Source organism: Lycorma delicatula, chromosome 12 (assembly GCF_047948215.1).
Source record: "Lycorma delicatula isolate Av1 chromosome 12, ASM4794821v1, whole genome shotgun sequence".
In the NCBI taxonomy this organism is placed as follows: Eukaryota; Metazoa; Arthropoda; class Insecta; order Hemiptera; family Fulgoridae; genus Lycorma; species Lycorma delicatula.
The window spans coordinates 30,935,603-30,954,434 of record NC_134466.1 but is presented as its reverse complement, the minus strand read 5'-3'; the positions used below and the strand labels follow the sequence as shown (position 1 = coordinate 30,954,434).

At 29.6% G+C, this 18,832-nt stretch overlaps 1 protein-coding gene across 3 annotated transcripts in view; it reads right to left on the bottom strand.

Moving 5' to 3' along the window:
- The window catches only part of RhoGAP93B (MyTH4 and RhoGAP_KIAA1688 domain-containing protein RhoGAP93B), a 92,725-nt gene that overhangs the window by 35,183 nt on the left and 38,710 nt on the right, over positions 1–18,832 (bottom strand). For all 3 annotated transcript variants that reach the window (XM_075380180.1, XM_075380181.1, XM_075380179.1), the window contains exons 10-13: positions 13,656–13,765; positions 11,469–11,789; positions 10,125–10,370; positions 5,052–5,192 (exon numbers count right to left, since the gene is read on the bottom strand). In XM_075380180.1, coding sequence (XP_075236295.1) covers positions 5,052–5,192; positions 10,125–10,370; positions 11,469–11,789; positions 13,656–13,765 — 818 coding nt within the window. The remainder of the gene's footprint in view (positions 1–5,051; positions 5,193–10,124; positions 10,371–11,468; positions 11,790–13,655; positions 13,766–18,832) is intronic.

Sequence of the window (18,832 nt, the reverse complement as noted above, 5' to 3'; positions counted from 1 at the left end):
GGAGAGTTTTTTTTCTTAACAGTTCATAGCAAAAATCTGATAAAAACATAAACCTACAAAAAAGAAATTATGGCTATCTGATGGAGTCCACTTTTATTTAAAATGGTTATTAATAAATAGAAGTTCCACTACTGGTCTGCAAAGAATCCTTGCCTTTTACACCAGCTACTGTTACAGAGTGAAAAGTTACAATGCGATTTCAAATGTCATTAGAAGGAAGTATAAGGCTATTCTTTTGAAAAAAATGACAGTTACCTGGTTACCATGACTACAGAATGTTACAAAACGATTGAAACATTTCTCAACAGTGAACTGAACAGTTATCCAGCAGTGAATGTACAAGGAGCTTCTCCAATAAACAATTCTAAAATGTGTAGATAATACTCTAATGTAACCTGCAATTTATCAAATTTTAATCTTGTGACTCATCAAGTTCTTATCTGTGCACACCATAAAATTGTAACTTAACTAAGAGAAACTGGATTAAGTAAATCCCTATTATAAAAACATTGTAATCATAAAAGTAAACCGCCTCAAGAAATATCCCCAAAGCTTTTTACTAAACAAACACAATACTAGAGAGATAACTATAGCACCCAAAAAGGATTTTATTCATTAACAGAAGGCATTTTTGAAACTACACCACAGCCACAATTCACATAAAGAAATAAACATGAATTGTTTGTTATCAGTGCTCTTCTATTGCCCGCATACAGTTTATCAATGACAAAGTGCATTTAGACATTCTTTTACATGTTGAAGGATCAGTCATAAAAGCAGTCTCTGAAGCATCTTTCAACAAATCAATATTTCTTAGTTACATTTTCTTTTTCTTTGATTTCCCAGAAGAAGGATAAGTCTAGACTTCTACCCAGACACTGAATTTAAAAGCCTAATTATTCACCAACCTTCAAAATATTTATTAAGAATCTCCTAGTGATTGAGCTCCTTACCCTTAACAGACTAGAGACCATTTTGCTATAAAACAGCATTTAATTCCATACCAGTCGATCAAAGATTAGAAATTAAATACTTTTCAACTATGTTAATGTATGAAAGTTACCTTCTTTCAAAAAGTATGATTCCAAAGATTTCATTGCCCTCATCATTACTTATGATGGGTGGCTTTGAATACATTGTTCTCTGATCTTCAGGTAAATGGTACATTTGCTGAAGATAAAAACTGGTCTCTTATGTCTGAAAATTGGAAGAATGCCTACGAAGAGCCTCAGATCCTACAAATGACACAAGTAAATTTGCAACAAGTTTCTCTTAAAGCCACATCCCAGCTAGAAAGCTAGCTTAAACCCTACATCATTTTTCATTATTTTCTGAATTGTTGAATAAAGAATATTTAGCTTTTCCTGGTTGCCTTAAAATATCATAAACATCTTCAACAACATCAGAACTATTCAGTCAATTGGGAAGATATCCAGATTATTTCAAATCCAAAACTGACTCTGTGACAAAGGCTTTTTCCCCCCACTTTCAGACTGTTCTAATGGAGCTTTCTTACCAAAACGCTGAATGAATCTGTCTTTTATGTTATCATTTGCATTTGTACAAGCATGCCATGTATTCATGACACAGGCAAGTACCTCTGTCCATTTTAACTTAACACGCACAAAACCAAATCAAATTTCTAAATATGTAAAAAATAAAATCTACTCCAAACAAACCTGATACTTTGCTGAGTAGATGACAGCAGCTGATTAATCTTTGCTATCACGTAATGATATACAGTGTTACCAACCTGTATGTTATATCATAGAAAGGACTTTGTAGCCGGTCTGAACGGCTACAAAGAATGTGAATGTGTCGGTTCAATAACACAATTCCAATTGCAAGATGCAGATCACACTTTTATTCCTGCAAATTTATTGTACTCCTACTCTTCAATCAAGATTTTTTAAATTAAAAACATAAGTAGTTTAGCGCAATGGAGCACAATGAGAAAAAACTATCTCAACAAAGCTGAACTCATATGCAACAAAATAGTAATGTTAATTTTATTTTGATAAAATAACACATAATATTATAAAATTAAGGCCTCTCAGTGATTTTTGTGGGTGACCTTTCTTTTTGTGGCTGAAGGTGTGATCCTAACAGGTATTCCATGGTGAGGATGCCAGGACTGAAGAGCCAATACTTTCTTTGTAACTGGTGAGAAGACCATCGACGGATGTACAGACTTGGGGACTCTGTTTACTGTCTTGATACCTGCATAAAAATCCTAATGACCAAAGTGCTATCAAGTAAAGTGCGGCAAAGGTAAAGATTTTAGCATCCACCTAAAGTCTTTGTAATACAAATACTGTATAATAATATAATCAGATTATTCTATTCATTTTTTAAAATAAAAAGTCAGGGACAGGTTATTTTATATAGGATGACAATATGTGTTCTATGTTCCACATACAGATTTGTTAACTTTTAATGCTGAACTTCTGGCCCCAAGTACAGTATTCTTCAATTCTTATTTAATAAGAATAAAATCAATATATTTCCTCATCCCGGATGCTTTTTAGCCATAAACCATGCGACTGATTCTCTTTTTTTGTCTTCAGTCATTTGACTGGTTTGATGCAGCTCTCCAAGATTCCCTATCTAGTGCTAGTCATTTCATTTCAGTATACCCTCTACATCCTACATCCCTAACAATTTGTTTTACATATTCCAAACGTGGCCTGCCTACACAATTTTTCCCTTCTACCTGTCCTTCCAATATTAAAGCGACTATTCCAGGATGCCTTAGTATGTGGCCTATAAGTCTGTCTCTTCTTTTAACTATATTTTTCCAAATGCTTCTTTCTTCATCTATTTGCCGCAATACCTCTTCATTTGTCACTTTATCCACCCATCTGATTTTTAACATTCTCCTATAGCACCACATTTCAAAAGCTTCTAATCTTTTCTTCTCAGATACTGATTCTCACATGAAAAATTATTTTAAGAAATATAACAGTAAAGGAATAGAATCTTGCTTTTACAAGATTCCCTGACACTGCAATATTTTTGGTAAGAACAAATGGTTAAGCAAGAATTACATTCAGGATTGACCAATTTACAAAACTCCACCAGCAATAGATGTTTCTACTACTAAATAGTGGAGAAACATTCTAATCTTGAGTAACATGATGGAGAAATGTAGATGCCTGTGTCATCTTTATAACCCAACCTGCCCTCTCTTACAAAACTGTATACTGTGCAATATGATGAAAAATTGCTATTTTTGTGAACACAGACAAAAATATAACATCTGACAATATCATCATACCAGTAATGTTTTCAACTCCTGAATCATCAGATTACGAGATGAACAGCATTATCATACTATACTCTTCTTCAGTAAATTAGAATAGGTACCTTTCCTGTTATATGCTCTGCACCCTGTTTTTTTTGTTAAAACTCAGGGATTTATATAAAATTATGATTTAATATCATTTAAATCATTACATTAAATAATATATAGATAAATAATTTTGTATAACTGTTACCAACACTGGTCTTTACTGCTTACAAATAAGACATCTGGTACTGTCTATTTATATGCAATGTTAATATCTCGTTCTGTGCAAAAGAAAAAATTAATGTACCTGCATAATAATATCCTGTTACTCAAACTATTGTTAAGGTTAGTTTTAGACAAGTTTGTAATGTAAAAATGTGTGAGTTAAGTGTGTAACAGCATAATTTTTAAAAGAACTTTATAAGTTACTTTTCTTTGCACAGCAAGTCTGATTTTTAAATCATCTAATTACAAAATAGTATGTAAACGTTTACATTTTTGTTAATATTCTACTACTGTATGTTTCTTTATAAAGTTAAGGTGATGTTTTGTTAGCTGCTGTGTAATAATATGCTGTAAAATCATCACTAAAAAGCATTTAATGGGTGACATGACTATATGAGTCAAGCATGTCCTGCTTTACTCTAATTTTTCGCAATGTTTGAATGAAAAAGTACTACTAGTCTTGTGTTCACATGGTTGTAGATTCCAAACTAAGTAAATATGTGGGAAAAACAACAACAGCAATTCATAAATAACGCTTAAAGAAAGGAGTGTGGAGAGCATAACAAAAGAGATCCAATTAGAATAGAACATATTAAGGAAACTGCTAACCAGTGAGGAGTTAATTACTACTCTTTTTGCAAATAAGTTGCAATGCTTCCTGCATTGATCTGTAGGAGATATTGGATTAATGACTTACCTATGCTGTTGGGACAATCATAAAAAGTAAGAAAAAAAATGATATTAAAATAAATCTACTCTTAAAATAATAAAATAAAGAAATTAAATGATTGAAGTTAAGAAAAAGTGAAGGCAATCAGTAATTCAAATTAGTAATTATACATAATTTTGAATGCATAATTCTAAGAATTTCCACTAAAAGTAATCCTTTTATTTTCAGGGATAGAAAATGCTACCTACTAATGGAAAAACCCTCAAAAATTTCAATTACATTGTAGAAATAAAATTAAAAAAGCAAATGACAATATTTTATCACAAAATTAATTTTTTAAATTAATTCTAAGAAAAGGTTTTTTCTTAGAAGTTATATCCTTTTCCCCTAGGGCTTTCTTGATTAACAGGATTTCTGCAGTTAGTAGCTCTTTGCAACATTGACTCAAATAAAGCATATCCATTAAATAATTAATTTTAAAAAATGTCTAGAGTTACTGCAGCCTAACCAGAGATATAAAACAAATATTAAATGAAAACTGTATTTTCATAGAAAGAAAATTAATTATGGAAAATATCTTATTTTTAAGATAAGTTAGTTTTCAAAATCCTTGACTAAAAATCATAATTATCAAAGTTAAAAGAGTTTTCAAGGTATTTTAAAAAAATTATAAAAATCACAGAAACTTCTAGCAAAAATCTCAGAAGCAATAGGAGATATGAATCGTACCAATGAATGCACTATTATGAAAGCTGACCACACTGTACTAGTAAATCACACAGTTAAAGACAGAAACAACACAATAATTATATTAAAATAAAAACATAAATACATAGACAATTAATTACATTTTGTACAGATACATACCAGAGCCAATGGATGATATATGATTTAGTCGAGCAGAATGTTGGTGGGAGGTGGACAATGATGTTAAATTACTATTATAACCACTAGATGCTGCCATTCTTGACTCTAAAGAATCCACAACATAATCGCTAACTCTTCCATCTAATAAAAAAAAACCGTTCCTCATAAATGAACCGATCTATATTATAAATACCTAAGCTCATAAAAAAAATAAAATAATTTGTCAACAACAACCTATTCACAAAGAACCAGACCAAATTAGCATAAAAAAAAGAAGCATTTTAATTGTCTCTCAAAGCAGAAACTATTTTAGTTTTTAAAAGTTATGTGACTTCAAATATAATTATGACTCTGACAAAGATTCATTCAATTGAGATTTTTTATCTCCAAGTTGACCAATCAATATCTTATTATGTATGAAATCAAATCATAAAATTAAAATTGATACAGTTATAAATACCTTCATTGTTATTGCTACAAAATGAAGTAATGAATATTTTTTTATTTATTAAAAATTGAAATTTTATAAAAATTAAGTGTATTTTGCAGAATACATTTTTTTATAGATTCTTGTAATTACTGTAACTTTTGTTCTGAAATCATTTGTAAAGTTAATTAATAAAAACAACTTACATATACCTACATATAAAAAAATAATTCAAACTGTGTATGCCTCCCTGTCTCTTGAAAAAACTACCGAAGTGAAATTTCACAGTTTTTCATGTTCAACTTTATTGATAATTTTCTCATAGAAAGAAGAGAGGTAGGTAAATAAACCACTGGACCAATCTTTTATTTTGAGAAAATATGAATAACCTTTTGTTTCATCCTTTCAGGATCAGTAATTTTTTAGTTATTATTTTTTCCGTAAACCCTTACTATCACAAAAATAGGTGTGCGCCACAGGCAAATTTCTAAATAATAAATTTAAAAAAAAATAGTTTTAAGGTTCTGAGACATGTAGGAAACAAGTGGGCAAGTTTCAATTTTTTTTTTTAATTGGGTCAAGCAACCACCCTTGGGTTACTTCAAATGGATTGACCCATTAAGGAAATTCCTTGTTTAGTTATTAGGATAAGCGTCTTTGGATACATTTATACAGCAATAATAGAAAAATGATGAAAATTTCAAGTTTACATCCAGAAACCTTTTTTGTTTTCTGCCTTGAGATATTTATGTTAACTTTTTTCTATTTAATAAAGAAAAACTATGTAAAAGTAAACAAGCTTTTCTAATACTAACTATCACAGTTAAATTCCGTGCAATTTCCTGCTTAATTTTATGTATAATACATAGGATAAAGAATGGTAATTTTTTTTATAGATTCTTGTAATTACTGTAACTTTTGTTCTGAAATCATTTGCCAATTTAGAGTTAAACATTTGTAAAGTTAATTAATAAAAACAAGAAAGGGATAGTCTCATAAGTTTTCCACGCAATTCACCATGTTGGAAAAGACTATTATTACAAATGCAATAATTATAAAATTTTTTTTCAAAATCCTAAAAAGTGCTTTCTACAGAGAAAATAAGATTACTGAAAACTTCTACAATTTAATAGGATTCAATATCTTTGAATTCTCTGATTGAGAATCAAAGTACTGAAGAAGAGTACACAGAATACAATACTCCAATAAGTAACACTAAATTTATTTAATGATTTCACACCAGGTCTCTTAGATAGTAATGGAGTAACATTTAAGGAGTAACATTTTTAAATAGTAAAAAAAAAAATAAAAGCAATAGCTAAAAAACTAATAAATAAATCTAAATTTTGGTTGTTATCAAGTCAGTACCAAATTAAAAACATATAAGTAAACCATAATGTAATAGACTTTAATGACGTTAAAATTTAAAAAAATAATAAATATGTAAACTTTTGTGCTTTTTTTAAAATTTAATTTTTCTTTAAAGTTTATTAAGATGTTTTGCTTTACTTTTAAAGTTTATTAAGATGTTTTGCTTTACTTAAAGTACAGTTAGATCTACGAAACTCCCTACCTAGATGAAAAAATAAAAATTGTAAGGAATGAATAACCTAAGGCCCCTGCATTGTGAAAAAAATAAGAAAAGAAATACTGAGAAGCAGTACACAAATTATAAACAAGTTCTCACCAAAGCTCTCAGGAATGTGAGATATGTATTATTTATATTTAATGAGTGGCATTCAAATAAGGAGCCATTCTACAGTTACTTCTTACTAGCCAATAGCAAGCTCTTTATAATATGAATGCAAATAATGATAAGACTATAACTCATTCTATAACTTTGTAACCATTCAACATTTTGTTGGTTACGAACGATATATATATTATGACATAAAGAAAAAAGTTTCAATATTTTAAAAATTAGTTAATATTCATTTGGCTTAGCTGATATTAAAAACAGAAAATAGGCAATAGTATTATATTATTTTAATAGTTAAATAAACGTAATTAGTTTGATAAGAAATTGTATTACATAACTTTGTTTTTTGATGTATGACATGGTCTGGATAGCCAGACGGTGATGTCATCGTGGAATGGTGTGAGCATATACATTCTCAGAAAAAAGTGTGTACGTGCTAAAATACGAACAGGCGTCTGGTGGGGGAAGCCACCAGACGCCTGTTCGGGGCATTCTTTGTTTCGGGGCTAGTGTGAATTTAGCAGTCATGGAGTGGAGATGTGTTTTGAGTTGGATCGCACAGAAGTGATGATGTGTTCTTTGTTCGATGAGACAGGACAGTGAGACTGGGTAAATAGGTGTATTCGATGAGAGGTCATCATTATTTTTATATGTGCAGGAAAGTATCCTTATGTATATGAAGAGAAAAATTAGTAATATGGATTCCATATAACCCTTATATAAATAATATGTTTAACTTATGTTAAGAAAAAATTATCTTCTTGTATTGTTAACGTTAATTACGTTATTTTATATATTTTTTAAATATGACAGACGAGTAGTGTGGAAATGTGTTTTCTATGATTCCATATATATGATTCAAAATAATTTTGATATGCTTAATATGTTCAATTTATGTTAAAAAATTATTTTTTGTATTGTTAATGTTAATAATTTTTTTTAATTTTAATAATATACATGTGATCAAACTACATAGCCCTAGTAAATTTTTTCGTTGTTCCCCCCTTAACTTGAATTGTTTTGTGATTGAGCTTTTATTTTATATTGATTCTACAATGAGCTTTTCAAATTAAATTTTCTTTTTTTTAATTTGGAAGTAAGCTCGCAACTGTTGGTTGGCAAAAACTTGGTGTTTCTACCAGCGGAAGAAGTGATTCAAGTAATGAATCACTTCTTCCACTGATAGATACATCAAGTGTCAATCCATCACTATGTTGCATCACAGAGCACTGCAGTACAAAAAATAGGGTTTGTCATTTACATAAATGTATCACATGAGATGATTGGTCAGGTTATAAATACAGTGCGTTCGTAAAGTCGCTGTGCAGGAAACTTTAGAATTATGTGGTGCATTCTGTTCTTTCAGCATTAGGTTGGTTGCCCTGTGGGTTCACTGAGCATTGCTTAGTAAAAAACCAACGTGTCACTTGTTGAGTTGAGATTGAACGTGCTTCATCTCATTTCATTTATCGGAATCAATAGTTGCAAGAAACGTAATGGTTCTTTCAGTAGAGGAACGCATTTTCTTGCTGAACACGTCTTTTCTAAAGGTAACAAGTATAGTAATTTAATGAAGCACAAGTTTTCTGAAAAGTTTCTAAATAGTCCTATTCTTCAACGCAATACAGTTGGAACTCTTATCAAAAAATGTCAAGCAACAGGCTCTATTGAAGACATTGACTGAAGTGGAAGACTATCTAAATTAAATGAACAGAAGCTGCTTACTACTTTGGATGCTATGGTGGAAAGTCAAAGTCAATGTGTAAGTTAGCACAGCAGCAAGATAGTGGACTTGCTACCACACATAAAGCTGTAAGAAAAGAACTGAAACCTACAGATCATGTCAGAAAATTAAATTACAGTCAACAATTTAAACTTTTTATTCACCAAAATTATGTGGGTATCCTCAACATTACATTTTTTACAGATAAATCTGGGAGGGTATATTAATTCACAAAGTACACAACTGCGGTCGACAACTAATCCCTATGAACTGCATGAACAATATGTACACAATACGAAAATTGGAGTCCGAGTAGGTGTGTGTAGAACAGGCATTGTGGGTCTAATCTTTTTTGAAAATGCAGCTAACAGAGATCATTATTAAGCTGTTTTAACAAACTTGATTAATAAGTTAACAGAAATGGAAACTCAATCATGGTTGGTTCCAACAAGATGACGCCACAGCACACTCAGCTAACAGGTTAATGACTTTTTTTACGAATGACTTTGGTGAACGAATCATTTTGAGGAGTTTGTGGCCTACACTATCACCCCATCTGACTTTTCCAGATTACTTTATATAAGTGGCAACCAAACAAGCAGTGTATTGCAACAGACCATGCACAACTGATTAACTAAAAACCGCATATAAATGAGGCATTCCAGTATATCAGCTGGTTAAATTGTTTGAAAATAAATTGAAACATTTGCAGTGTTATATTGGTCTTGGAGGAAGTCATTTTCAACACCTTTTATAAACTATTACAGTTATTGTAATATCAATTTCTATAAAATAATGAAATAAAAATACAAAATAATACTTATGAAAGTTTCATCATTGCACTTCCATTATTCCAGCAACTTTCCAAAGTTACAGTTACTGTTTGCACAGTGCAGATGTCTCACAAATTAAGATCACAGAATAATACATCAAAATTTCAGCTAAAAACATTTTAAAATATAATTCTGGACATTTTTTATAGATAATTATGCATAAAGTTATTTGTAAAAAAAAACCCGTTTTATGAACATATTCCTATAGCCACAGGATATCAATATATAGATAGGACATAGATATCTAAATCGTACTATATCTATACTGCAAATATAGGAATCATTGCGGCGTTGTTACACTTCGATATAATTTTAATTAACAATGAATATGTAAAATATTGAATTCCAGCACTACTCAAATAAACAGAATTTAATAATGGTATTTACATACCATGTACATGAATTGGTTGAGAATAATTAAGTCTAGTAGAATGATACTGTTCTACAGTATCTAGATAACTGGGTTCATCATGTAAATATTCTTGTGAACTAGAATCATCCTGGTTTGACATAGCTTCATCATCAGCAAATTCATCACTATCATATTCAACACCACTTCTAATAATAGGCCCATCATCTTCTTCTGATTGTAGTGAGTCAGCTTCTTCTGCTAAACTATCTGTAAACCTGTAGCACCCTGAAAAAAAAATAAAGTAAAGAAACTTAATGCTAAACTTAAAGAGAAATAATAAATTAGTAATAATAACAGCTGTTATTAACTTACTTATCTAGTCATTAGTTACACTGAGCAACAAGGTGATTCTGACATATTTCTGCTGAAGATTTCAACCTCAGCAAGTATGAACTTGTCAGAGATTTGTCCATGACAAACAGGCATTTCTGGGCTATGTCTGGTAAGCTGGGCTCGAGGGCTACTACATGATTGAATGGCTATCAGAAAGCTTTTCCTGTTGCATGATAGAGCCAATCTGACCACATGGTGGTCACATATTAAAGTAAAATTAAAAAAACTAATTTGATACTAAAAGACTAAAATGTAAAACTTTTTCAATTTTTTTTAAGTTTTGACTTTTTGAAATCGGCAACAAATCAAAAATAATTTTCAACTTAACTGATAATTCAGCACAGACTTGAAAAATGCAGACTTTATAACAAGTTTAAAAAGCACATATTTTTATATTATTTTTAAGTTTATTTCATTTTATTTATTTATTTTTTAAATTCAAACCAGATATACCTTCATCTGCAAATAGACTCATCAGAATCAACCTTTGCAAATTACCTCGTACAGGGGGGACTTGCATGTTAAAGCATAAAAGGTTATGCAAACTTTTATTCAGAGGAAATAATTATGAAATCAACTATACAAAATTTTAAAGTATATTAAATTTAGAAAAAACCACTACTACACAGTCAAATGTATTGTATTATATTGACCACATACTGAATGGGTCGTCTAACCGTTTTAAAATTATGCTGTTAACAGTGCAAACTATAATACTGCTGAGGAAGAGACTTGATCACTGTCTTGAAAATGTTTTATGGAAGCATATTTTCAGATTTTTAGAAAGTACATTTTAACCACTCCATACAAATGGGAACATGATTTCATCATGTTCAACAGAGATCAGAAAAATTATTCTTAAAACTGAATCAAACCTTCATTAAATTTTAGACTAATATTTTCCTAACGATACTTATCATGCATCAAAGAAGGCAAGGAACAAAAACTAACATGTTAATAAAATAAAAGTAATTAACTTGTCAAAAATACCTGATAATTTTGCTTGTTCTAATATATATTGCTGTAAAGGTAACAAATGTGAATGCATTTCAGTATCATGTATGAACACAGAAGGTGAAGTGGTAGCGGGTTGATTAGAATATATCGGTGAATTAGCGGTCATTAATTTATTACTACTACGTTGTTGGCATATTCCTGTAACATTTGTACGATCTCTATCAGTTCTATCCCTATCTCTGTCTCTGTCTCGATCTCTCTCACGGTCTCCTTTATCACGTTCACGTTCATCCTGATGGTTATACATATGCCCATGAGTTGGTTGATGATGATTAATCCCTCTTTTTGATAGAACTGTAAATTTAAAATAAAAACATTTAAAATTTAAAGATTTCAACTATTCAAAAAATATAATAAATAATACTGTACTAAAAAAAAAATATAGCGATTATAAATTTCAAATAAAATTAAACTTGACAAAAAGAAAAGAATATTTATTTAAAAAATTGAAATATATTCATTAAGAAAGTTAGGCTGCAGTAAATTTAAAACAAGTTGAAATTAAGAAATATCTGTAAATATTTACATGAACAGATATCCAATAGTATCACACGGTGGTTTGTAATGGCTATAGTCATATCAGAGGTATAAAAAGAAAAGGAAGGAAACAAAGAACTTTCTTCAATTATAATTTAGTAACATGCTTTTTTTTTGGAAATGAAAATTCTTTAGAACGAGCAACAAGCTTTTTTTATATATTCTTACAGTTTTTTCATTAACTAATTTCTGAATATGAAGTCAGCAGAAAAAATGCATAAAAAGATATCAAGATAGTATTATATTATTTTAATAGTTAAATAAACGTAATTAGTTTGATAAGAAATTGTATTACATAACTTTGTTTTTTGAAGTCTGACATGGTCTGGATAGCCAGACGGTGATGTCATCGTCGGCTGGTGAGTGCATATACATTCTCAGAAAAAAGTGTGTGCGTGGATAGATACGAACGGGTGTCTGGTGGGGGAAGTCAGTCTAACATTTTTTTTTGTTTCAGGTGTGGTGTGAATTTAGCAGTCATGGAGAAAGGACGTGTTTAAGTTAGAACGCACGGAAGTGGTGATATGTTCTTTGTTCGATATGACAGGACAGTGAGACTGGGTAAATAGGTATATTCAATGCGAGGTCATCATTATTTTTATATGATTTTTCATCATTATTTTCATTATTTTAAAGAAAAAGATTAATAAGATAGATTTTTTTTAATATACGACAAACAAGTAGTGTGGAAATGTGTTTTCTATGATTACATATATATGATTCAAAATATATGATTCCATATAATTTTGATATGTTTAATTAATGTTAAAAAAATTATTTTTTGTATTGTTAATGTTAATTATTTTTTTATTTTTAATAATATACTTGTGTGTCAGACTACATAACCAAAGTACACTATTTCGTTATTCCCGCTTTAATTTGAATTATTTAGTTATTAAGCTTTTATTTTATATTGTATAATTGATTCACTTGAGCTTTTCAAATTAAAATTTTTTTGCTTTTTTCATTGGTAGTAAGCTCGCAATCCCTTATCTGTTAACATTTCTCTTAATTTAAAAAAAAAAATTAATAACTCGTGCAACTGAATTTAAAAAAATATATTAAAAAAATTTTCTCATTATCACATTTAAGCTTCATTATAAAACCTATATAAAATCATTTCCTTGCATATTCACCTAACTTTTACATAAAAAAGGTTAGTTAAAAAAAGTGTGTTAATTAAGCAAATAAATAAGAGTATATATATTTTTTCAGTTTTAATTTTGGCACTTTAGGACCATGTTCTATCCTCCTTGATTTCTATTTTCTTCCTTCCCAGTTCCTCTTCATTCTCTCCACATGTTATTTGCATTCTTCCTACCATTTTATTTTTAAATCTTCTTTTCTGGTCTTTTTTTCTTTAACACCCTCCAACAACATATTTTTGGTTTTAAAGATGCCTCTACTTTATAATACCTTTTTCTGTTATATTTTAACATTTTTTTACTTCTTCAATTCACTTTATTTCTGTTTTCCTATTGTAGAAGAAATCAAAAGATTTGCTTAAATTAACCTGTTCCTTTACTCATTCTGACAGGGTGACTGAGGAACATTACTTCGGCTTTAAAAAGAAGTATTTATTAATATTAAAAAAAAAAAAGAAGTAAATTCAAAAGCACTAACCAGAATCTGTAGATATATTATCAATCTGTTGTGGAACTGGAGGACTATAAGACACACTAGAACTGATATCATCTTCATCATTATCGCTACTTGAAATACCGATGTCCCTGCTATAAATTAACAGAAAATAAAATAAATCACATTAAATGAATTATTCAGTACAGCTTATTTAAAATAATTCAATAATCATTAAACAAATATATATTAAGTTTATTTCTTAACAGCATTCAATGAGGTTCTCTTTAGAAAAAATAAGAGATCTGCGAAAGGACTGATTAATAAACATGATAGAAGATTAAGAGTTGAACCACAGGAGAGAACAAAGTAAACAATGAAGATTTTACAATTCACAAAGAACTAAATGTCAGAACTCCAATGGAAGAAAGAAACTTAAACATAACTGAAAAAACTAGAGGATAGCCTACTCTTTGATTATGTGTATATATTACTTCTAATGCATTGTTAGAAGTTCACAAAAAATAAATAAATACTTTTCCACATATATAAGTTGCAGTGTTAATAATAAAAGTATTACTACCTCATATTACAGTAGTTAATACTGTTTCATTATTACTAATCTAAGTTTGAAAAATTGATTCTTCATTATTGCTTATAATTAATAAAATCTACTTTACATTTTATATAATATAATGTTAGAGATAAATTCATAAGGATAATGCTTAACAATTAATATCTGTATTAACCCACACATCCCTTAGTTGCATTTTTGCAAATAAAAGTTTTGAGTTCTAAACATATTTCTAATGCAGTACTAAAACAGCTTTAATTCGACTGTCTATTATGTGTTCCTTGGATAGTGCTGCTATCTATTAGATACTGTCCTCTCACTGATGACAAAATTTATTAAGTCACGTAACATTATTGTTATAGACCTAGAAAACAGCTGCACATACATATAGTAAACGTTAAGTATTCTATTATAAAACATAATTTATTTTATTTGCTTTCTTTTTATAAATGTATAAATTGTATTTGAAAGTTATTTTTATCAATTTTACAGTAATTAATATTTTTCTATGAGCATTAACTTGATGTTGTATTTTTGCATCAATGGGAAAATATATATAAGAAAATTCATCAGAACTAGGACTGATTTTATATAACACATCAAATTTTTACTGAAATAAACAAGTAAAAGCCATAAATAAAGTAGTAAATTTATATATATTTACTGTAATCTTTTTTCTAGAGTTCTAAATTTGGATGAGATTCTTCAAGTACTTGAAGTCTTAAAGATGATGATTCTGAAGAACTTCAAAGTTCAGAAAGTGAAAAATATTTTTCTCTCCTCCTGATGTTAAAGAAGACAGTGCTGCAGAGGGTAATGGAGCAACAGTATGTAATATAAACAGCCATCAGCTTATTTCAGAGGCAGTGTTGGTGCTTAAAGGCAATGAAGACGATCAAATTGGAGCTGAACACTCAACCTTCTGATTTTGTTACAACTTCGATAATTGATAATACATATGATCCCATTGTAAAAAAAAATCAAAATATAAAAGGTCAAACCATAAGCGGGTAAAGAGAGAGACTTAGCAATACAATAATTTTTTAAATGAAAATGAATTTATCAACCACATCCTATAGATAGACCACTGACACCTTTACATTGATTTGAATTATTTTTTAATAATGATTTGATGCTTCAAATAGTAAAACAAACTGTAACATATTTAGTTCAAAAGGCCAAAAATAACTTCACATTTTCCCCTCAGGAACTGAAGGTTTTTCTGGGAGTAATCATTTTAAGTGGATATGTTCCAGTTCCTCAACCGCGAATGCAGTGGAAAGAAAGTGCAGATACTAGAAATGAGGCTATTTTTAAGGATATTAGAAGGAACAGATTCGAAGATGAGATTCATACATTTAAATGATAACAGTCAGCTTGAAGAAATGACAGATTGTCAAAAATTAGACCCTACCTCAATAAAGTGTGAGATTTCTTTTTACATTTGGAATTTGGAAAAAGGAATCAATCAAGCATTGATGTGGGCATGGACTAAAGCAGTTTGTAAGAGGTAAGCAAATTAGATTTGGCTACAAAATCTGGTGCCACAATCTCAGATTAAGTTATCTTATAAATTTTGATGTGTACCAGAGAGCTAAGGGCCCATCTAATAGATACAAAGAAAAGTTTAGGCTTAGAAGGTATTCCTTCTGTTTGTGGATGCTCTTCAAGACAAAGATCATAAACACAATTCCACAACATATTTTTGCTGAAAATTATTTTTTGTCATTTTCTGTCATCGATAAATTTATTAGTTAAATACTGGACTGACTGGAGCTCCCAAAACAAACAGAACTGAAAACTGTCTTCTCACTGATGTTTTAGTGATGAAAAAAATTATGCATGGAACATATGAAGTGGTCTCTTGCCTATCGAGTAAACAATTCATTGTATACTGATGGAATGACAATTCAGTGGTCACTATTGCTTGTGTGCCAACTGAACCAACACAACAGGTCAAAAGGTACTCCTCCTCTTTTCAAAAATTGTCCTAAATCCAAAATTTCAACATCCTATGGCTAATCGTTTTTGAGTTATGCGAGATATGTACGTACAGACATCACACCAAAACTAGACAAAATGAATTCAGGGATGGTCAAAATGGATACTTCCGTTGAAATCTGGAAACCGAAATTTTTCGTCATCAGAATACTTCCTTTACTTCAAACAAGTAAATAAAAAAGAAAGTTACAATCTCTTAGCCTGACATTGTTATGACTTATCATAATAAGTAATAAAATGGTAACAATGGTTGGTTCCTTCCGTATCGTAATGTGGGAGGAACCAGCCGAATGGATCAGAAAATTGAATGTTATCAAAGCAACATTTGTTCTAAAAAATGGTGGTGGCCATTGTTTGTTTGGGGCATTGATATAGCAGTTCAAAATGCATTTTTTATCTATAACCATTCCAATGAAGTAACAGGGGGAGAGAGCAGTGACTTCTGCAGTTTCAAAGAATTATTTATTTGTCTCTTCTTGAAAAATATGGCCAGCCAAGATCTAGACCTGGAAGGCTAGTTACACCTATTCCCAGTAAGGTATTCAAAGATGTACAATTTAACAACAAAAAGCACATACATATTATTCAACAGACGAGATCACTATGTGTTTTTTGCAAATCGCAAATAGAAATGTGATGTAACAAAACATAATAAATGTTTTACATAGTTTCATGAAAATAATTAATTTTGTTACGTAAACAGTGTATGACTTTTATTTAGTTATGTATGTATATTTTTAGTTGTATTTTCTCCTAGTTGTGTGCAAAAGCATCCCCATATTGTAATAACTAGGTAACATAATTTTAATTTCCATTGTCTTGTCTGTTAATGCATAAAAACAAACAAATTATTAAAAATTAAAAATAATCTTATTTATTCATTAAACATTTTAAGTCTCAACCTCTTCTCTTCATATATTACTCTAAAAATATAACGATAATACATGATAAAATTATATTTTATGTGCCCATTGTTGTATTTTCATAACATGGGTTAATTTGGGGCATGTACAAGGAAATTTCTAAAAAATAACATTTTCTGCTAATAGAACCCTACTCAAGTAATATTGAAAGTTTCATCACATTTTACAACCCTACATATTTCTGGGCATATATGGATTAATATTAAATTGCACTGAGAGAAATCGGAAGACTTATTGGTAACAAAGATTAATTTGAATGAGATTAAAGCATGTTATATTCTAAAAAAAAAAGAAGCATTATTTTCCCAGATTCACTGTTTACAGATTTTTATTTCAAAGAGCTCCAGAATCCTTAAAATTAATAATCTGCTGTAAATTAATATGATTCACTTTCAAGAAAATTTTTAAATTAAAAGTATAGCTTTAATATAACTATAGCTTTATGATATTAGAAGAACATTAATGAAACTGGATACCACCTTACACTTGTCTATAGGATTCTACAACTTAATAAGATTAAGATCTCATGCATAGAAATACTTTGATCTAATTAAGTGTGCGTTAGTTAGTTTGATTTATTAAATTAAATTTATTTTAGGTACGCCTTCATCAGGTTGTGGCACAAACTTTTACAGAGGTTAGAACTTCTGTAGATGAATACTTTTTCCAAACTTCATGAGTTTTAGTCAACAAATTTTGGAAATACAAATCAAAAATTAAAAAAACATAAGCTATATTTCCATCCCCAAGTACAACCGACTTAAAATTTTAACTTTAAATAACTCGCACAAATATCACTACACAAAATTTCAAGTTCCTATGGCCAACAAAAAAAATTGAAATTTTAAAATGGTATTAAGCACCCATCTCCTTGTCTGGTTATATTCAAAATCCAATGCCATTAATGGTCCACATTCAGAAATATTTGGCCTAATTTCAAAAATTAATGTTCAGACAGTCTCCAGAGATATTTATCAAAATATGGATAACTTTTATATGTATGCACATACACACAACAAACTCATTCAGTTTTCCGAGGAATTCTTGTGTTTTCTAATTAGAAAAGGATCATAAAATATCATAATTTGAAAAAACCCAGCGACTTAAAATTTTGATTGCTCATTATAGTTTTCCTTATAGCTACACCTGTTGCCAGCAACTATACAGATATTAAAAAAAAAAAAGAAAGTAAAAATTCATTCAGAAAATGCATAAAAATATTGTTCTAAGAGAATACCAGAAATATCTCAGTAGTCACGAACATATTATATTACATACAGAGTATGAATTAACTTTAACACTATACTCACAGTGTAATTTAAAAATTCTTGCAAACATAGATTAAACACTTTATTTTCTAATTGCGGCTACCAAAAGATTTGGCCAAAATTTTAGCATAAGATCATTCATACACCAACTGATTCAAATTTTATAAACATATCCTGATATTATAGTAAATTAATGATTCAATCTACAAACTCAAAGAAAGATCCAGAATAATTTGATTCAAAACCTAAACTTTTAAAAATAAAAAGAAAAATTTGTATAGAAAACAACATTAAAGTGGCAAATTTTAACATTCAACACTGAATAACTACAAACATTTCCAAAGAAAGTAAAAGCACTTCCAAATAAATAGAACACAAATTAAAGTGCAAACCTCAGATATAACTTAAAGATATAAGCAAACCTAGGGCTAAACAATGATGATGGGGTTACACTGT